This window comes from Panthera tigris, chromosome B3 (genome assembly GCF_018350195.1).
Source record: "Panthera tigris isolate Pti1 chromosome B3, P.tigris_Pti1_mat1.1, whole genome shotgun sequence".
In the NCBI taxonomy this organism is placed as follows: Eukaryota; Metazoa; Chordata; class Mammalia; order Carnivora; family Felidae; genus Panthera; species Panthera tigris.
Window position 1 is genome coordinate 82,564,030 of NC_056665.1, and position 22,465 is coordinate 82,586,494.

The window sequence follows — 22,465 nt, forward strand, 5'->3', positions numbered from 1 at the left end:
TTAGAAATTTCCAAATCGGTTTTCTTTTCTATGTAGCTCTTACATGTGTAAACAGGGAAGACGGCCGCGTGTTATTAAGGAGGGTCAGTCAGCAGTCTGTTGTGCCCTTTGGAAATACTCACTAGTCAATAATCAAACACACGCAGCCGGGCAGCACCACACCTGCTGTCCAGATGGGTCTGACAACAAACACGACACGACCAATCAGGACTGAAGAATAGAGGGGGCTGAACGCCGTGGGTCTGTTTGGTTTCTTGCACTGTTTCTCCCTCCTGGCAAAAAAATGGAAGATAACCTTTATGCTGCTACCATTGTTGCAGCAGGCAGTGCTTGAGCGCACGTGTCTCTGCATTAAAAGCCGTAATTTAATCAAGTTTCCCAGTACCTACCTTGGATACATTTGTTAAGAAGTTGAGAATAGGCATATAGATTTTTAAGTATATATATGGCCGCATACACACCTGCTTCTACAGGTACGTGCACATAGGTATTGGAACGCCCCACGCTAGCACATCACCTTTTCCATTTACTTTTCAACTTTTTTTTTTTAACATTTATTCATTTTTGAGAGACAGAGCACAAGTGGAAGAGGGGCAGAGAGAGAGGGAGACACAGAATCCGAAGCAAGCTCCAGGCTTTGAGCTGTCAGCACAGAGCCCGACGCGGGGCTGGAACTCAGGAACCGTGAGATCATGACTTGAGTCGAAGTCTGACACTTAACTGACTGAACCACTCAAGTGCCCCACAGGCGTGTTGACTTTTATAAAAGTTTATTATGCTAAAAATAGACATTATGGCACTAAAGTTCAGCGACAGTCTTGAGGCTTTTCATGTATGCCAAAACGTTCTATCTCCAGTAACTGTTTTCATCATTCCTGTTTGTGAACAAAGCCACAACATGTGATTTATTTAGCCAGAGATGCAGAGGTTTTTGTTTCTGGCTTTTTGATTTTCATGTGATTTCTAGACTACACATCTTTGAGAAAGGAAAGGGAGCTAACAGTTTATTACTACCTCAACTGTGTCCCATACTGTGTGAGGCACTTCACACACATCATCTCATTTCCAACATGCTGGAATGGCTAGTGTTAACGTTCATCTTTTTGGTAACCATATTTCTCTGATATTTTGCTACCTGACTCAAGGTCACACACAACCTAGGAGGTAACAGATAAGTTCTATTTATATAATATCGCCTTACTGACTCTCTTTAATCTTCTTCATCAAAAGCATTTTACCAGCACCCATTTTTTTCTCAATATATGAAATTTATTGTCAAAATGGTTTCCGTACAACACCCAGTGCTCATCCCAAAAGGTGCCCTTCTCAATACCCATCACCCACCCTCCCCTACCTCCCACCCCCCATCAACCCTCAGTTTGTTCTCAGTTTTTAAGAGTCTCTTATGCTTTGGCTCTCTCCCACTCTAACCTCTTTTTTTTTTTTTTTTCCTTCCCCTCCCCCATGGGTTTCTGTTAAGTTTCTCAGGATCCACATAAGAGTGAAAACATATGGTATCTGTCTTTCTCTGTATGGCTTATTTCACTTAGCATCACACTCTCCAGTTCCATCCACGTTGCTACAAAGGGCCGTATTTCGTTCTTTTTCATTGCCATGTAGTACTCCATTGAACCAGCACCCATTTTTATTTTGCAGCAGAGAGATTTTTAAAAACCCAGGTTGCATTAAGATTTATTTACTCCTTACTGTTGACTATGCCAGAAAATGGTCACAAATACTGATATTGAGCCCTTTCCACAACTCTTTGGACAAGGAATTGTTACCTCATTCTACAGATGGGGAAACCAAGGCCCGGATGTCACGTGTTTTACCCTTGTTCGCCATGTGGTAAATGATATAGCTGAGACTAAAAGTAAGGCCTTTGTCCCAAACATTTATGCTCTTTCTACTAAACCATAACTGTCTGTCCATCTTTTTAAGTACTTGTAAATACTCAGATGAATAAAGACATGAAGACCCTTTGATGAGTATTACAGAGGCCAGAGCTAGACCCATGTGAGATGCTACCTATGGAAGAGGTTCCTTCTAAAAGAGTAACATCAGTAAATGAGGTAAATACACTTCTGAAGACAATACATGGAGCTTACTCTGTCTCTCAACCGTGGGTTCATTTATGAAGACAGAAGAGGAAATGGTAGCAATGACACAAATCAAAGTGAAGTGGGCCCAAGAAAATAAGCGACTGCATCATCCTTGTCACATTCTGGAAGCCCCAAAGTGAGCTGTGTTCAAAGGGAAGAAGAGAGAGAAGCCAAGAGGAGTGAGTTCAAAGAGCCAAATGGACGTTTTCTATTTTATGCTGAGTGCTGAGGGTGACGTTTGTTTCAACAATATTTTTGAAATTCCAGGAGACATGGTCTTTGTCCCTTGCCATATAGCTGTTTTCTGTAAGACATAATTCTTGAGAAACAAGGCTTTGTTCTCTCCTACACAGAGCACTTCTTGGTTTCTTGCTTTACTGGCTTAATCAAAACTCACTCAATAATGCGGAAGGAATATGAGGTCCTTCTTGGCCCTTTCAATTGTTTTTCCAACAAATAAAAGACACTTTTGTTTTCTCTGATTACTTAATATTCTTCTAGGTCACACCTAGGTATATTAATAATCTGTTGCAATAGTTGCCTATGGGTATTTGACAGATCTTGGCTGCAAGGAAGAATTATTTACTGCTCTTGTGATCGAAGAGTTATAGAGACTCCAAAAACAGCTCCAGGTAACTTCTCCATTTACAACATTTTAAAGGCATCTGCCATCGTGAGAGATACAAGGAAAGAGAGACTGATAACCAAGTGGACCAAGAAAGAGCATCCTCTGATGAGTGAAATGAAGGACAGTGTTGGTAGCGTGAGGTGAGGGGAAGGCCTTAAAGTTGCCCTTTCTATAGCACATCGGCATCTCTGTAAGCCCATAGAGAGAGTTTCATGTTTTCATGAAATTAGGAAGGAAAGTCACTCCAGCGGTGGAGACCTGGATCTTAGGAAAGAATGCTTGATTTCCCAACTTACATGGTGGAGAGAAGGAAGAGTAAGACTGGTCTGAAACGATGAGCCTGAAAAGCAGCAGAATGGAGACTCCAGACCATACAGGGAAAAAGGATGGTTTCAGGGGGACAATGATGCCTTGGTTTAGATGTATTTAGATGTACTTCCCTATAGAGATATACTTAGGAATGCAAATCGTAGGTGACTATGTTGTTTGACCATCATCTAGAAGCACTCGATCTGAAGCTGAGATCCTGTTGGCTGGATGAGGCACCTCTTCACCGAGCATCATTTTTGTAGATTCAGGTTATAGAAAAATGATTTTTTTAAGTTATGTGTTACCTGTTTCTCAGCCTAACCTAAACTCTGGACAGTTCTATAGCTTCTCTGAGATTGTCCATCTTCTATATCTTGGGCCTGTATCTTGTTGCTTCTTCTCAGGGTGTAAACTTTCTCAGATCACTTATTTAAAAAGTTTTTGGGGTGGCTGGGTGGCTCAGTTGGTTAAGTGTCTGACTTTGGCTCAGGTCATGATCTCATAGTTCATGAGTTCGAGCCCTGCGGGGAGCCCTCTTCTATCTGAGCAGAGCCCATTTTGGATTCTCTGTCTCCCTCTCTCTCTGCCCCACTCATGTGCTTGCGTGCGCTCTTGCTCTCACTCTCTCTCTCTCTCTCTCTCTCTCTCTCTCTCTCTCTCTCTCATGTAAATAAACATTTATAAAAAAGGTTTTCATCCTGGGTGTTCTCTCACTTGTATTCTTTGCCCGTCCTTTTGCCCTTACTCTCCTTCCCTTCACTTACAGATTTCTAAAAAACAAATTTAAAGTGTGTAACTCATGGTTGTCACCTCTCATTTACTGCTCAGTGGATGGCAGCGCCTCCACCCAAGGTCATCATTGCATTTGACGTAGCTGAAGAGTCATTCCTTTAAATGTTCTGGCTCTTCTTCTTTGTAGGTAGGACACTGTCACCTCTTTATCCACCTTCTACCTCTCTGATGGTTCATTCTCAGGCTCTTTGCTGACTCCCCTTCCTCTCTATGAATGCAGTTGTTCCCCAGGCCGGCCCCCAGCTCTGCCTTATTCTGCCCTTCTGCGGCTTCTCCGCCTACTGTACCCCGATGACCTGCATTCTTGTCCTCACCTCTGCCATGCCTCTCCGTGAAGCCTCGGGTCTGCCAGGCCTCTCCTCTCACTGGGCCTGTCCTCAAGCCACCCAGTTCAACACCCCATCTTCTTAGCACCTTCTCTTCTAAATGTCCCATTGAATGATTGAACGAACCATCTACACTGTTTGCCACCCAAACACCTGGCTTCACGTTGACTCTTCTTTTTCCCTTAATAGTCAATTGCAAACTCTCCCAAGCTCACCTTCTGAATGTCTTTAGGACCGAACTCCTCGCTGCAATCTTTCTGACTTCCTTCCCGGGATTAAATTACCATCCTTTCTTGCCTAGACTTTGCAGTAGCTACATTTTCATCTTGCCTGCAAACCCATTTCTACCCTGTGCAGCACCACCGTGTTGCCAGCCCACTCGCATGTGCTCGTGTCCCTCTTCTCCTCGGACTCTTAGGAGGTGTCCCAGTTACTGTGTGTAAATTATGAACTCCTTTGCGGTGTTGGTAAGGCCGAGTGTGGCTCGGCCTATAAACGTGACATTTGTTTCCCTGCAGGGGAACTCACGTGTCTTGCTCAATTTGTGCCATCGTGTGTGTCCTTCTCTCTGCCTCAGCCATGCCTCCCACCCACACCAGTCCCTGGCTTGTATTCCTGGGAAATTTCTACTCATTTCTATCTGAAGCGTCCTCTTCTCTCTTAAATCCTTGAATTTCACTGGAGTCAGATGCTCCCTTTCCTGAGATCTTCCAAGAGAACGATCGTTTTATGACAGTTTATATTTTTGTCTCCTCAGAATCTAGGTTCCTTGACAGCACTGATGCCTTGCCATTTCCTGAACCTGACAAGTGTCTCCCATCTCAGGGACTTTATACTTTGTCCCCCCTTCACCTGGACATCATATCATTCCTTTATTTTATCTGTATCTCTACTCTGGTATATTGTTAGAGAGGTCTTTCCTGATTTTTCTGTCTTACCCAGAAATCCCTACCACCTTCCACCTTTCCCCCTTCTTCCCTTTATTTTTTTCTTCATGCTAATTACATAATTAGACGAGTATGTATTGTCATTATCTCACCCCCCATGAGTGGGGTCAGCTCCATGTAGTCAGGTTTGTCTGATTTGCTCACTCTTCTATGCCTTGTTACTAGAGTGCCTGGCACTTAGTAGGCCCTCAGTTAATATTTAGACGAGGGTTTGAATTGTATGCTTTCCAACCGGCATAATAGTTGGCACAGAGTCAATGCTCAGTAAAGGTTTATTAAAAGAATAAACATGGAGTATGCATTTGACCGTGGTTAAATAAATTGCCATGTCTGAACCCACTAAACTGAAGAGCCCAGTAGCTTCCTGGAATAAAAGAATCAAGACAGCTGGAAGACAAATAAAAATGACTGGCTAGTGGCAAAGTCCATTCTCATCAGAATGCTGGTTCAGTTATTCAGTTCAGATTTTTGGCAAGTGATGCAGATTCTTTTTCAGAAAATGTTGATTGATTGCACAGTTGTACCCACTTCATTTGCAAACCTTCATTATCTCTTTTTCCTTTCCTCCCTCCGTCTGCATTTAGAAGGGGAGGAGCTGTGTATAATTCTACAAAGCAATTTTTGTGAATAAACCAACTTACTGGCTGCGGCTTTCAGTCTCGCGGTTCCACACAGAATACAAGTGTCTGCTTGAGTTCTGTGTTCTCTCTTGCCTGGGTCTCTTGCATTCATTCACTTAAGTATTCATTTGATTACTTACTCATTCATTCAAGGAATCATTTGTTCAGTCACCTTTAGTGCCAGCCTGGTACAGGATATATGTGGACGCTTCGCTGTTGTCTAAAGAAGAGTTCTTGACCTGAGGTCGGTAGATGTGTTGCTGGGGCTCTCTGGGATTTTTGTAACAGTATACACACAATTTTGTGTTTGAGTATCGCCTCAGGAAGAGGGTTTGTTGAAACGGCTCTGTTACTCAAGAAAGCAGCACGTTAAGCACCTCCGATAGAGGCTTGAGCTGAGCCTTAAATCTAAATACTAGGTTCTCCCATTAGAGGTTTTCTCCTTGTTAAGTTTCATGGTGGTGATAAGGGTGAAAGCATATGCTTGTGTGTGTTCTTCAGTCTAGGTCTGACAGTCTTGTCAGACTGTTTACTATCTGTACGCTCCAAATAGGGCCCACATTTCTTAGTTTCTAACTCTGCCTAAATCATAGACGCTCTAGGTTCCTAAGAGGCAGATGGCAATGATGATGCAGACCTTGATCTGCTAACATAAGCAAGACCTAGCGCCTGCTCATTTACCATTGATAATTGTGTGGGCTTTTGTTTATATGAAATCAGAAGGAAGATGGTGGGGTTGTAAGAGCTGATTTGGGTTTCCAGTGGTGGTGGCTGTGTACATTTACCTAATCAAGTTATGTCTGAGGCATTCAGCATCTTAAAATGAATGCCAATTACCACTGGAATAGGCCATGAGTGAATCCTTCAAAGGAAAATTCACTGGGCAGTTGCTGACACTCAGTGAATTTCTGGCTCTTTGCCCAAGTATGTGTGAAATGTTTGCACTGGTTTGAGGCCCTGATTGCAGTTGGCTCACAGGGTTTGTGGTGACACTGTAGATTTGATATCATGCCACAGGAAAGGCAGACACCGGGGACAACATACAGAGGAACAAAATATTCCTGATATTAAAAAAATAATAATAAGTCCTAAGTATTTCTAATATTTAGGCAAAATGTAGTCCCGATATCCTGTTAAAATTGGAATAAAGATAGAGATTTAGAACAGCCATCTTTGGGGGCGCCTGGGTGGCTTGGTCGGTTAAGCGTCCGACTTCGGCTCAGGTCATGATCTCATGGTCCGTGAGTTCGAGCCCTGCGTCGGGCTCTGTGCTGACAGCTCAGAGCCTGGAGCCTGTTTCAGATTCTGTATCTCCCTCTCTCTCTGCTCCTCCCCTGTTCATGCTCTGTCTCTCTCTGTCTCAAAACTAAATAAACGTTAAAAAAAAAAAAGAACAGCCATCTTTGGCCTACTCTCTGCTTTTCATACCAAGGAGGAGAAAGGTGATATGTCCTGAACGCCTCCCTTGGGCTCAGCACTGGGCTCTAGAATGTTCATTTCTTCACAGTTTTCTGTGCACACTCTGTGTTCCAGGCCATATTCTGTCAGGGTTTCAGCAGTACACAAAACAGTTTCTCTAGCTATGAAGGTAAAAGACCAGTGGAGGAGGAGACAATAGGTGAAGAAGTTCCAGAAGGAAAATTAAGGCAGGGCAGGGGTTTGCCACATGGCTCACATATGAAACAGTGACCCTTCTGACAGAATGGGAAGTTGGGGTCCACAGGGCCTAAGTTGTTCAAAACCACCCAGCTAATTAGGGATAAATGAAGGATTCAAAACGGGGCCAGCCTGACTTCAGAACCCAAAACCTTTCCCCTGTTCATAACTGTCTGCCATTGAACTCTTCCTGCAAGCAGAGGGCAGGCAGCGTTTGGGGAAGGAATCAGGCATCCTACAATAAGGACCTGAATCACTGTCCTCCCTTTCAGAACTCCCCAGGTGATGTGACAGCCCATTTGGTGACTGAGTCATCTCACACAATGATGTTCTGGGTCCTGTGAGGTGGGTGTTTGCTTCAGGGGCTTTGCCATAAGCCGTGTGTTTGCATATTTCGGGAGCAGTGTGAAGTCAGGGATTTCACACCAAGCTCAGTGGACCTTCGTCTTCGTTGGTGTAATCATGTGACTATGAAGCAATAGTATTGAGCCTCAAGAAAGTGCTGTGGTATTGGGGGGTGAGTACCCAGCCTCGCAAGTGACTGTAGGAGTGTGACAGTCCAGTGGTGTTGCCGCTTAGGGGAAAGCAGGTTGGAGTGGGCAAGAAGATGAGCCTGCAGCCTTGCTATTCATAACTACGTTAACATGCATTTGTCCTTCACATATGACCAGTAGATCCCAGAATCTTTTTTTTTTTTTTTCAGTATATGATGCCAAAATGAGCACTCGGGGTCTTGACTGCTGTATTTCACTGTCCTTGTGACCTCACCTTCCATACCCCAGTTCCTCTATACCCCTTTTCTGAGGCCTTTCCTGCCCCCATTTTCCCTGCACCCATCCCCATCCCCATCCCGAGTTGAGTAGGTAGTTGCACATTCATTATATGTTATTCATTTGTTGATGTGTCTTTCTGCTTACTAGACCCTGATCACCTGGAGGGTCAGGGTGGTGGTACCTTTTCATTTGAATATTCTCTAACTGTGCCCAGCCCAGAACAGAGCCTCAACGCATATTTTCCATGGATGCTTTTAGCTTTCTTCAGCTGACATAAAAAGAAAGCATCTATAAATGAAAATAGGAGCCTGGCCTAGATTTCCAGCACCTAGGTCAGCGAGGTTAATATCTTTCATATTGCTAAGGGTTCACTAAGTTCTGGATGAATAAATGTAATACCGTAGCCTGAGATGGTTAGGCTTTGGAAATTGATCAGAATGACTTTCAAGCAGGTGCTATTATCAGCAGAACATTGTGTCATTTGGGCCAACACCCCAGTGCCTCATGGAGCTATTTATGTTGACCATACTTTGGGCAGAAAGAAAGTCCCTAAATGCACTGCAAAGCTTTGTGGCACAAAAGGGGGGGGGCGTGTAGGGGAGGAAATACAAATATGATTGAATATATAAATGGGTGCGTAAGGAAGAGAAGAGGGAGAGGGCCAGAGACATTGCCTTCTTCCTCCCACAGAAACACAAGCTGCTTCCTTCCAGTCCAGCGTTTCTTCACTCCCTGTCATATCGGTGGCCTGGGAAAGCCTGAAGGATGAATGGAGCATTAGACTAGAAGTAATAAGGTTGTGCCTGACTTACCTCAGAATTTGTAGCAGATGTTACAAATGCCATAACATGAAATTTTGGGATCAGGCTTGGGAAAAAAAGTCAAGATAACAGATGTGGACCTCTTCCTTTTACCATCAAGTGCTGACCTACATCGTAGTGATTCATGGCTAATCTCTACCCCTTCCTGTTGGGTTAGGATCATGTCCCTAACAGTCTTTGAGCCCCTGAAGTCAGAAGGGGTGACAACAATATGGTAGCAGTCAACTGAAAAGATTTTAAGAGCATTTTCAAAATTAAAGTATAAGCCTTACATTTTCTCTCCAGACCCTACTGAGGGAGCCAACCAAATCCAGCCCCCATTAAAAATTGAAAATTCTGAAAATATTTTCAGCTTATTAGTGAGGGAGATCATTTCTATCAATTAAAAGATAAGCATTAAATTTTGCAGAGTGACTCTGGCATTGAAATCTGAAATTTGATGTGATCTCTTTTTCCCTTTAAGAGCTGTCATCAGAGAGTACTTGGTGTCCTTTTTGTAAACTATGCACTTAATTCATGAGAACACACAGTATTTCTTCCTGACAAAGAGTGGGCGATTTGTAGAGGAAAGTGGTCATTGGAAGCAGGGGAATTTGAATAAGAACAAAAACAATAATAACAACAAAAGAAGAAACTCAAAACTATAGCCTGCCCATCGTAGTCAGGAAGCACGCATCTGTTCAGGCTCTGAGCCCCAGCCAGTGTCTGTATGGCCCACTTGGCCTCTATCACACAGCATGGCCTCACGCAGTGGATTGCATCTTATATCATCTTTGTATGCCTAGTACCTAGACGAGCAGCTGCCGTGTGTTAAGGGTCAGTATGTGTTTGTTGCTGTAGCCTGAAGCCAGAAATCGTTTCTCTCTTCTGGCTGGGTTCATGTTAGGTAACAATCAAGACTCCCACCACTCAAAGATTCTACATCCTTCATTCTGAAGTCACCTTATAACTGCCACGCTCGTTAAGCTTCCCCGGGTGGAGAGGGAGTGCAAGCCACCATATTCCATATCTCTGCTGGGAATTGAAAGACTGGAATCAGTCATGATCAATAACCTTCCTACCTTTATTTATTTTGTAAAGAAAAGAGGAAATGCTCATACCCTTTGCTGTGCAAAGAGGATGAAATTAGCTTTAAACTTTACACCCCAAAGCAGCCCATGTAGCAAGTTGTTGAAGCCAAGAAACATTCTGTAAAGACTTGGATGTCTTTTAAGTTACTGTAGGACTTTGGTCCTTTAAAAGTGCCCTCTTTTGGGGCGCCTGGGTGGTTCAGTCGGTTGAGTGTCTGACTTCAGCTCAGGTCACTATCTCACGGTCCGTGAGTTCGAGCCCCACGTCGGGCTCTGGGCTGATGGCCCAGAGCCTGGAGCCTGCTTCTGATTCTGTGTCTCCTTCTCTCTCTGCTCCTCCCTCGTTCATGCTCTGTCTCTCTCTGTCTCAAAAATAAATAAACATTAAAAAAATTAAAAAAAAAGTGCCCTCTTTTTATGTATATTGTTATTTTGACACAATGAAGAAAGTAAAATGGCAATAATCAAGTAACACCATCTTCCTTTTTTTGCAAAGTCCTGTTAGATTTCTAACAAGCATTTCCTCATCTGTTGTCCGGTCTGATGCTCTGCTCTTCTCTGCCTGTGTCTTCTGGAATCACTTAAAGATTCCCCGCATGTACCCCACACAGGCTCTGGATCACGCCTGCATCTTCCCGAGGTTTCTTTCCAAGAGATGCTGATGTTAGAGCTTCATCATTCTCTCAGGTGCTGTCACTCTAAGCAGCAGCTTAACCCTTTGCCTTAAGAATTTCATTGTCAACGGGAAGTTTCAGTTCTCTCATGAAGAATGTTAATCACCCTTTATCGTAGCCCTTATGAGGGACATACAATAGTTCCAGTAGTAACTACCAGATTGTCAGACAAAGGCTATGTTTCCTTTTCCCCAGCTACAGATGCAGAAGTGCCTTCTTTGGTAGCTAGAAACTCTCATTTCCTTCAAGGAAAAGGAAGGCAGAGGGGGCAAAGTCAGTCTTCGAAAGGAAACAATGGCGTGAAAGAAGTCCCTGTAACTTGTTGCTGATCAAATGCACAGAAGCATTGTCCAGACTTATTACAGCAGTGCTTGGGTGCTATTTCCCTCTTAGATGACTTTACCATTTTGATGTCAAAAATCATAAGGAAAAGTCTTTCAAAATCATATGGCCACTATTTACTTCTTCAGAAGATAAGAAATGCATGAGGTACAAACCCTAAGCTAACCAGATTTATTGAAGGTTGCATGTTTTCCCCTTAGTTCTTACTAGTTAAAGCCATATAGGTATCCCTCCCCCCCTTTTTTTGAGAAAAGCAGACATGGTTTCTTTTCCCCAAATTACACAATGTATTTATATTTATTAATACTTTCACAGTCATATCATCTCTAATGGTTTTGGCTAATGCATTCAATCCATACTCAAATTGTGGGAGAAATTTAAATATGTGTTGCATCAAAGAATTTTTAAATCGGCATAAGACTTTTTAGAGTTTCAATTATTTTAGTGGATTAAGTACCTCTCTTTTGTCTCAATTTGTAATGTAATGTGTTCATAGGGTTCTGGGATATGAACTATAAAGATATATTTTGTGATGTTTAAAAATTACTAGGGCGCCTGGGTGGCTCAGTTGGTTAAGTGTCCGACTCTTGATTTTGGTCATCTGTATTTTAAAAAGAAAAAAAAAAACAACAACTAATATTGGTGAAAGTATATTGAAAAAGCTCCGTTATTATTTCTTTTCAGATATTAACATGATGAATTGTGTGGAAACACCATATATTGTGCTGGGGACAACAGAGTTTCAGTGACAGTGCTGCTGTATTTGTTAAGTTGGTACTGAGCTCTACTTTTTCCAGTGTGCCCTCTTCTTCCCAACCTGAAATTCCCTTGGTTTCTAAGCCATGCACAACCAGTGAAGGGTTCACGGTTGAAAGGATGCAAATTGTGATATGGGCAGTAGGCAAAGCTGTGAGGACCAGTTTCAGATTGAAGATTAGGTCCCATATTAAGTGAAGACTTAGAAATTGTTATTTTGATAGGGAAACACAGGCACACACACTCTCCTTGTAAACTTCTTAGGCTCCTGGGAAAACCCTTCCTGGTTTCCCTTGGCCTACAGTGAGGGGAGGCTAATTGAGATTCTTCAAGGGAAATCCCTTTTCTTTTCTTCAGTAGCCATGGAAAGACTCATTAAGCATTCTATACTTCATTCTTTCCCAGACCCTGACTTTGCTCAGCCCAAGTGCTAAAGCCCAGGGAGTGATGTCCGAGATTCCATTAAGCATGCCCTTTCGTCCTCCCTACCCCCCATGCTTAGTGTGGGAACAGAGCCTTGCCCCTCGAAGGATGGGTTCAGAGGGCAGCCATAAAGTTTGCCTTTTTACTAGGTGGGTGATTCTGTTCTTGAAATACTACCTGCATTTATCCATTTTGCCATTCTGCTCCCCATGGAGGGGGGGCTGGATGTGAAAATGCCTCTGCCGTGGTCTTTCCTACCTGCCAATGACCACTTCTTCCTAATAAAACCATCCTTTGGAAACCCTGACTCACAATGTCATCTTCCTCTTCACATATCTTTTTTCAAACAATCTCTTAAGTAACAAGCCCCCTTCTCTCTCCTGCCTGTGGTTTACCTTCCCATTGTGAACTGTGCTGGTGAGACAGCACCACCCTGGGTGCTGGGAGCTGGGGCAGCTCCACCCTTTCTGGAAATGGGGGTTGGGGAGAGTTAGGAAGGAAAAGGGCAGTGCAGGACACAAGGCAATAGGGCCCTAGACTTTTCCTCTTTCATTATGTGTGTCCACTGAGCTGTCCTGTTTCTGTTTTGTAATGGGTTCTTCTGTGGCAAGCTGACCTTTTGGCTGAATAGGTCAAACTCCCACTGAGCGCTAATCCTCAGCCTTCCTGGCGATTGTGTATCCCCAAAGGTGACAAGTGCTGGGTAGGAATATGACTGGGGGTGTGTGGTCTATTTCCCAAAAGGGGGATCATCTTTTACTGCACCGAATTAATTCTCAAAGACCACCTCACGAGCTAGGCAGAGTCTATTCTGGAATATTTTTGCTGACATTGTTGAGGGACAGAACTAATTTTTCAGGTACATGTTTCAGATTGTGGTTTCCTTCTGTGTCTTGCATTTTTTAATGAGAGAAAAGTCAAAATCACAGTTCTCATGATTCATCGTATCTTTTTAGATTCCTGAAACAATCAGAATTTCTCTGGTTGATATTTAAAAATCCCTCGCTCGATATATTTCTTGCATTTAAAGTCTCTTAAAACTCTAGGTGCTTTATTTTTAACCCTGGCAAAACATGAGTGTTGCGGTGTTTGTTGATAATTATGTGCTGGGCCTAGGTTTGTTTTGAGTTGCTTACAATTTTCTTTTGAGTGTTTATAAGGTTTTATGACACCAGCTACCTTACAGTAGTTAGCGATTTTCAACAGCAAGTTGATACTCAGTAAATGCTGAATCAGATTTGAAGTTGAATTACTGTATTGCTGTTTTTTTTTTTCTTTCTTTCAACTGTTTGTATAAGCTGTTCAATTAACACAATTCTCACACTTCACTGTCAGTGAGTCAGGGACACATTAGTCACAGATAAGGGTTCCATGTTCCATTTGTTTAGCAATGTGTTGTTTTGTGTTTTTGTTCGGTTAATTTAATTAGTGCTCTTTAAATTTCAAAAGGTAATGTCTTTTATCTGAGGAAACAAATAAGTGAAATATGTCTGTAAATGAGAGGAAACAGTGACCCATTCATCAGTAAGTGTATGTTGCATCTAGACAACCACGTGGTTTTAGAATCTGTTAACTTCCAAACATCAAAAATCTGAAAGAGCCTCATACATAAGCAGTGTATTACTTTGCTGAAAATGATGGACTCACTGAGGAAACACCTCTTTAGTTTTTCTTAGGCATTAATGATACTCTGTTAGCGGAATGAGATGAACGTAGAGGAACAGAATAACTGCATCTGCATTGTTCCTGGGTTACCAGATTATTGTCTCCATTCTCCAAATGCGATAGGCTAAAAATACAAAACAAGAAGTGCGTATTTAACATCTATTCGTTACCAGTAATGCTGGAGTCAGAGCTGGGCTTCAACCGGGGGCATAATGGGCTCCTGTTTAACATATTTATGTTGGTTGTAAAATTAGGAACTGTCATTACAGCCCCACATCACCTGCATAAGTGCAAAACATATAAATCAAGAGAAGTTCCAGTGCCATAAAAATGCCATGGGATAGAATAGCATGAAACCACTTACAAGATACTTGTGTGTGATGCTAGCATGTACTGGGACGCACCCTTTCATTTCTAGAGGATCTGAGGAACAAAGAAGAATAACTATGCAGGTAGGGCTCATGGATGGAAGACCTGATGAAGACATGTGGGATCCCCAGACTGACTAATAATTTTTTTTAATAAAATTCGTATTATTTATGCATTGGCGGCATTTACTGAGAGTAGAGCCTGAGCCCTATGTGAAGAAAAGGCAGGAAAAGAAAGGCCATCAATGGCCAGGCTTGAATAACCCCTGCAGCACTACACTAAAGTCAATGTTCCTATCATTCCAGGAGGCAGTTGGCCTGCCATCTGTTGTTACTGGAGCATGCCTCTTGGGCCTCCTAGTAAATAAACCTCTCCTTATATTTTCTGTGAAGCTTTCGGGTCCTCTGTAGGTTGGTGGCTGTTGTTCTCCTGGCCTTCTTCTGAATCCAGCTTTTTGGAGAACAGTCTATGTTCTCTCAAACCAGCCCGTTTCTTCTGCGAAGTGCAGTGGTTTATTTTGAACTTGATAATTGGGAGTCCTGAGATGCCCATAAATTATGAACTGTTATTAATAAGGAGCTTTCTGGATCCTAATTACTGCCTCAAAAAGAGAGTGGACACTTTTGAAGTTTTTCAACCCTCCTGCCTCCCAGAAGCTCCCCCCAACAATCTTAAAAAAAAAAAAAAAAAAGACTGCAGATTTTATTCATGTGGGATCATTCACACCAAGCTACCATAATGTGCAATTAACACTCTAGAAACTGAAAACAGTATTCAGCAAGACAGCTGCATTATCAAAAATGCCAAAGGAGTTTTGAAGGGAGTAATGTGCATGTTAGAATAGGAATTTAATCAGAAATGTGCCCATACACACACAGTCGTAGTGTCTTAAATATATCTGAATATTAAATTTTTAAAAATCCCAAGTCTATACTTATAGCAAAGATTAATGTTAGGATAGAAAACGGAGTTTTCTATTTTAAAATTATTGTGTGTTTTGCTTCTGAAGCAAATGAGGAAGTTGGAATAGAGATTTCTAAGATCCCTTCCAGCTGGAATATTCTTTGATAATAATCACTCTTCAATTATATTTTATAAATTTTCCCATTGAAAAAAAATGCCCCTTTTATTTCCTCTTGCCAGTCATAATGATACTTAACACCCATGCTATTTTCAAAGTGCCTTTCAGACACTGCAGACACTAACTCACAATTGCGGGGGTAAACTGCCTACTTCTGCACAGCACAATAATCATAAGTACATTTATATTATAATCCCTACTAAGCTATGGATCCAACTGACTGACTTAGTAACTGAAATGAAGCAGAATTATCCCAGCAGCATTTTGCTGGAATTTTCTTGTCAACTAGCTGAAAGTGTTCTTAGAAGTAAGAAGGTAGGGGTTTGGGTTTTGTTTTGTTTTGTTTTGTTTTTTTCAATTCATAGCGTGTAGGTTTGAGGAAGGTAGAGGTTCATAATAACATTGTCAAGAAAAGCAAGAACACTTGAGAAATTGATCTGCTGGAAATAAGGGAGAGATCTAAATATATCCTTGACAAATTATGGTAAAGCAGAATTTTGTGTTTGAGAACTTATTTAAAAAAAAAGAAGGAGGAGGAGGAGAAGGAGAAAGAGAAAAGAAAAAATACCCGGAACAGATTTGAAAGCAAATCATGACCTCACGCAAAAATATTAGTGAAGGAAAGACCCTTGATCCTGGATCTGAGAAATATCCTGCATTAAGCTCCCCTTTGTTGAGGATTGGTGGGGGCTCCTTGAGCACAGGTGCCCACGGACAACACACAGTGGGCATTCAGGAAGGGAAGCACTGACTAGAAGTTAGTAGGGGAACCGGAGTATTCAGATAAGAAAACGGTCACTGACCTGGTGAGGCACGCTGGAGGCAAGGGTCCGCCTGGGCTTTGTGTGGGTCCTGTAGGAATAGTTGCATGTGAGTGTTGGGTAAATATGAGATCCAGCCATCCTGAGACATTTAACGCCTAGTGCAAACAGTCATTAATCGGAATCTCTTATCCGACATGTTGTGCTTATTAAATTGTAATAAAATTATTGCCCTAGAACGTGAAAAAATTTTCCTGTTTGCTTTTTCCTAGCCTAGACGATACGAAAAGTTTAGGTCTCTAGGGTGATGGCTCAGGGGGTGGGGGAGGCAGTACACGTATGCTTTAAAAATGACAATCCTTAGGTTTGGAGAAAAATAGTTTACCCATTTGTTTTAAAGGAATGTTGTAAACGTTCAGGTTTTTGCTCCAGTGTAGGAAAAACAGTCCAAAATGAAAATTTAAAAGAACAAAAGTCTGAATGTAGTTGGTTAGTGTTTGCAGAAATTAATATTCTGAGTTGAAAATTTAGCCTAGTCTCTGCTTTTGCTCAGCAACGCAGAATCGAAATGAACACGAGGCTGGGTTTCTTTCAGATGTTTCGTGTAATAACTAGATGAGTGATGTAATTAGAAATTAAAAGGTGCGATTCAGAGCTCCAACTTAACTTTTTTTCTTCTTTTTTCTTTCTTTTTCTTCTTCTTTGTTTTTTAATAAGTTATAGGTGCACAACGAAGGAGAAGCCCCAGTGCACTGGCCATTGAAGTATTTGAAGCACATTTGGGAAGCCACATTTTGCAGGTAACTAAAAGAGAAAGAAGCTTGCTTATATTTCACTAAGAAAAATCCATGTGTTTAGTCTTGATTTAAAATACATTTTTAGATATCAGCTGTGTATATGACTATTGTTTTATGTTGCAATTATGAAATTCTTATGAATTTATTTTTTTCTTTTTAGAAAGCCATCTCTTGAGAGAATATTAATGAGAAAGGGAGGGCAAGTATTATTTGTGCTGTAATAATTGAGATAAATTGCACTATTCGGTTGATGTGCAATGTATAGTAGCTGGCTGTTCCCAGAATGATTGTGTGTGTGCTGCATTTGTAAGTGGATATATGTGTGTGTCTTCGGAGCTATATATATTGTTTTTGGAAGAGCAAAATTTTGTTGTGACAGTAATGTGACATTTTTATGTGTTGCCAAATTTCAGTTGTTCTTTGCTTGAGTTTGTATTCATAAGCGCTTTCAATCCTCACGTTTGCCTCCCCAAATTATAAGCTTTCTCAGAATGAAATTTTAAGGTAGATTTCTAAGTAAAAGGAGACAAATAATAATAACTGATTTGGCCAATGAATTCCATGACAAGTAAATGCGAGGGTTACGAGGACAGAACTACAGTTATTTAGTCCTGGATAAGATGCATCCCAAGCTCAGCATCTCGCTTACTCCAAAACAATTTCCCCTTACGACGTTGCCGTGAGTTCAACACATCCAGGGATAATTGTTTTACAGTGTTTCTGCTACCAGGATAAATGTTGATATGGCCAAAGATTGTTTTTTTTTAAACTATGTAAGATACATTTCTTATATAGGATTAGAAAAGCAGACATGTTTGGGTTATGTAGGCAGCTTATTTGAAAAAACTGGTTATGCTTTTCATTGGATCTAGCATATTGTTTCTGGGAGTATGTACCCAGGAAAACTGTGAGCATCAGATTCTCCCTGGTCAAATCTCAGTGGTTCTGTGAGCTGGCTCATTGGCTGGCAGCTTCAGAATCAACTGAGATACTTGTTTGAAGGACACATTCTTACTAAAGCAGAATCTTCAGGGTGAGGCCCAGAAGTTTATGATTTTTAACAGACTTTTGAGATAATTTTGATGTTTCATTAGGTCTGAGATGTCACAATTTACATTTGCACATTTAAGCCCTGAAAATCCTTACTTGGCTTATTTTTGTTTATTCTGACATTTCTCTGCTAATGTCTGTTAAGTTCCTATATAACTGATGTTTATTGAAGTACACTTTGGGATTTGTTATTCTATCATGCACACATTTGCAGTTCCTTTGTGGTAGATTGGTTTCAGGGATACAGAGAGGATATTTCTTCCTATGTCTTAAAATTTTTATTTCCTTTTTTCCTGTACATACTTTGTTCAGAATCTCCCTTGTAAGTTTTGTATGAGCCATGCTGTATACGTTGTTAGATTCTGATGTGATTCAGGATGACTTCAGTTTATATTCTGAAGCAATCAGTGCATAAGACTTAGTCACTGAAACAAATGGTCTAAACAGTAGCCCCAGATTATTATCCTCTGAATTCATTCTGAAATTTGAGTCCAAAGTCTTTAAGGAAGGGTGACTTGGGAGCTGCAAGAATTTAATATAAAATGCAAAACTTAGGAGTTTAATGTAAGCTTAATGTAAATAGGATATATAATGGTTGTCCCAAATGTCAGTTCAACAGTTGGCGTCATTGAGAGAATAAGGGTTCTAGAATGAGGCTGCTAAGTTCTTTTGCTCTTAGGAGTGGTCACACCCAACTTAGACAACATGCTTTAAGAAAAATATAGACAACTGAGTATCATTTGGAATAGAATAACCAGACTGGTGCATGAACTAGAAAATCATGTTACATGAGGAGTGGACAGAGAGTTTAGCGAAATTTAGTTTGGAAAAGACATGATTTAAAAGGGATATTAATGTCCTCTCTATTTGAAGATGTCATGTGAAAAAAGTATTAGCTATTCCGTGTGGCTTCAGAGTGCAGGGGAGAGATGGATGAAAAAAAATCACCTTTATTCAAGAAAACTAAATAGGGCTGTCCACATTTGGAATATGTTCAAAGTCTTTGGCTCCAAGGGGAAGCATAAGTATCCTGGTAGGGAGGCTTTCAAGAAATTCAGGCCCCCAAGCATGGTTGCAGTAGATAATTTTGAAATTGTCATAGAAACTAGAATTTCATATCATTTGATTCTAACACCAGTACTTAAGGAGTGGGAAAAGCTGTATGTATTCTTCTAAATGAAATATTAGAATTGTGGGTAAGAAGGGCTTGGAAAGTCATAGTAACAAGAAAAGCCTTCTCTAAGCTGTCTTAGTTTTCTTCCCTCCTTGCAGGAGACTGTTGAGCCCCTAGACCCTTGTCAGAACCACATTGAATAATATCCCACTGGGTCTGCAAGCATAAGATGGTTTCCTTATTTTCCTTCAGGAGGGTTCCTGGTGAAGTCTGGTTGATTCACCAGGAGGGTTCCTGGTGAAGTCTGGAGACTTCCTGGTGAAGTACTTCATGAGAACAGGGATGAATTCTTTCTTTGCTCTTTCCTCCCCTTCCTTCCCTAGCAAACATCTCATAAAAACCTATGTGGTCAAAAAGGTAGGCGTGGGAACCGTGGCATTTGGAAGGTGAGGTAGAAGTCAGTTCAGAATGCCAGAATGGGGCTCAGAAAATGCCTATGATTTCTCTGCACCAAGTGCCCAGGCTTCCCTGCTGCCTGTGTCCCCAGTGACATTTCATGGGATGGTGGGCTAAGGACACCTTTGTGTAGAGAGTTGGGGGTGAAGGATGAACATAGACTCATGAATTTTTGCTTCACCCGTCCTGCGGACTGCAATATGTGTTTTTGCTACGTATATCCTATTAGCCATTTTTCTCTAAGGAAAATATAAAAATGTTGTTGTGTCCTCTACACTTTGACTTCTTTCCTGCTGAGATGGGGGAACATTTAACTTAATGGTGTTTTATCAATATAAAATTAACTGCTGCAGTGTTATTTTCCACTTTAATGGTCTACTACTGGTGGGTGGAGGCAAGGCCATCGCCTAGGCTGTGCCCTGTGCGATTCTGGGGTGGCCATTCACATCATTCCCATGAAAGCTTCCATAATGACTCTGACCAGTACTACGGCCCCAATGAACCTGTAGCTGTTTCAGGCATGACTTTTAAGGCAGAGGGATCTTCTGCAGGAGAGTTGAGGGTTCAGGTGATGCCAGCCTTGCACATGCAGGACTGTGGAGTGTATGTATTGGGCTTGAGTCAAGTCATTTTAGTTCACTTTGTTCTTCTTTGACTTGTATTAATCAGATGAGGAGCAGAAGGGCAAGGGGTCAAGATTAGGAATTGTGCTTTTTGTACAAGCTAAGAAAAAAAATTCAAGAACTTCAGGTCATTATGTGGGATCTTTCCTGAATACAGTATATGTGACTAAGCACCCATTTGGTTCCTGCTTTAAAAGCTCTCTTAGGGCGTTGTTATTCCCACTTCATGATTTCCTTAATACCAAGAAATATGAGTGATATTTACTTTTACTTTCCCAATTTAGAGATCAGATAGAATATTCATATGTTCTTATCAGAGTTAATGAAACACAAAATAGTCACAAATATCATCTTCGTACCTCATAAAATTAACTAGTAGAATGACTTTCCCTTAGGTGCAGATTTATGAATGGAGTACTTTAATTATTTGCATGCCCTTAGCAGACGGTTTTGAGTTTTTTTTTCTTTCTGTAAATAATGCTTACATAATTGTTAGTTAAAATTGCAGTATTGTTTTTGCATATTCCGTAGTCATGCTGCTTTACTCACCTCACAGGTGTTAAAACAATCACATCAAACCTTGTATATGGAAGATTTTAAGGTTCATGTTTGTATTCACTATTAGCACATTATGGTGAACCACAGAGAGAGACATATATGTTATATTACATTGGGCAATACAGATCACTGCTACCAGCTATTACATACTATAAGTATATATAAGTGAGCGAAAAGTGGTTTTTAGCCCTAACTAGTTGTAGATACTACAATAAAATTTTGTGAGCTAGATGAATACAATCCTAATAAGTACCCACATGTTTTATTATTGAAGCTGTCTTGGGAGAATAAAAAGAATATTCTTTAAGAAATGCCCTAAGGAGAGATAATGGTGGAAGCATGATATCTGTGTGTCACTTTGCGCTTGGCCGTGTTCCATGAACCCTCCCATATCTGTGTCATTGACCCTGCAATATTTCTGGACATGAAGAAATTTTGCATTGCTCTTAAAACATTCAAGCCACAAGCTACCAGAGGATCCTGTGGACAGGTCTCCTGAGAGAGACCAAGGGAGAACCATCAAAAACATTGTAGGATTATAACACCTGAGTTTTCTGACTGCTGGTGGATCAGAAAAGGCTGGACAGAATGGTCGCATGACTGCCTGTCTTCCCCAGAAAAACTAGGGGAGTGTTTTTGGAAGGCTCATTTGTTGGTAGAACAACCTTCTTGTAGAAGAAGACCATAAATCTGGCCATTACCTTAGCAGAGCAGTTGAATTAAGGTATGTATTTACCTAAAATGGTGGGAAGGAAGGGAACTCAAATGTAGCTATTTTTCTCTTTGATAGGCAAAGCAGTCATAGATTTATGTGGGTGAGATGGATGGCACCAGATACCTCAATAAAATGTCAGATTTTAATCATGATGGTTTTCTTTCTCTCAACATCTCATCCATAGTATACAGAGTAGAGTCATATCTCAAGTAAAAGAGGAGGCTAGGTTTTTTAAAAGCTGTTTGGGATCAAATTTGGGGGAAAAAATCAAATCAAGATTTACATTGAAATGTCCATGTTTCCATTATTCATCACATTGTGAAGACTGGTTAGGGACGTATCCTGGAGTCCTGTCTAGTTTGTCTGTATACTATTTTGGTCCTGCAGCATTATTGTTAGAAGAAAACATCTAAGTTGCCTGCCAGAAATATTTAAAAATTTATAGCTGGTGTAGTAAGGAAAACAAAATGAACAGTATCTTGTGACATTTTATATCTTTGTTATTATCCAAGTATTCTAGGCGCAGTCCTGCTCCCATCTCTAGGCCTGGTTCAGTGGTAGAAGACTAAGAAAACGATTCTTTAGAGATGAGCTGTATAGGCAGAGGAAGCTACCTAGAACAACGTCGAGGTTGGAGGTAGAGAATGCCAAATGTATTCGTATCAAACATCTCCTTGAATCTCATTGGGCAAGAGACTATGACAAGGTTGAGTAGTACGATTCGAACATCTGGACAAAGCGAAGTGAATAATTCCTAAAACAGCTCCAAAGCTGACGCCTGCAAAGATCCAAATTATTTTATTTAAGCTTCTGCCTAGCCAGGCCAACATTCATTTTACATTTGATGGCACTGTTTTTAAAACATCTATGAAAGAGAATGATAATGTTCAAGTCTGTTTTCCATTTTATTGATGAATTGGAATTTCACCCTTATTTATTATTTTCTTGAAACTTACAAAAGAAATGATTATCTCTAAGAAGTTGCATATTCTTACTCCTGGTGGTCCTTGTTGGCAAAGTGACATCCTGCTGGATAT

The 22,465-nt window shown here is 41.0% G+C and overlaps 1 protein-coding gene across 1 annotated transcript in view; it reads left to right on the forward strand.

The window, feature by feature from the left end:
* NPAS3 (neuronal PAS domain protein 3) overlaps positions 1–22,465 on the forward strand; it is an 868,317-nt gene that overhangs the window by 389,873 nt on the left and 455,979 nt on the right. Inside the window, exon 4 of the mRNA XM_042989548.1 lies at positions 16,833–16,915. Within this exon, the coding sequence (XP_042845482.1) occupies positions 16,833–16,915 (83 nt within the window). The remainder of the gene's footprint in view (positions 1–16,832; positions 16,916–22,465) is intronic.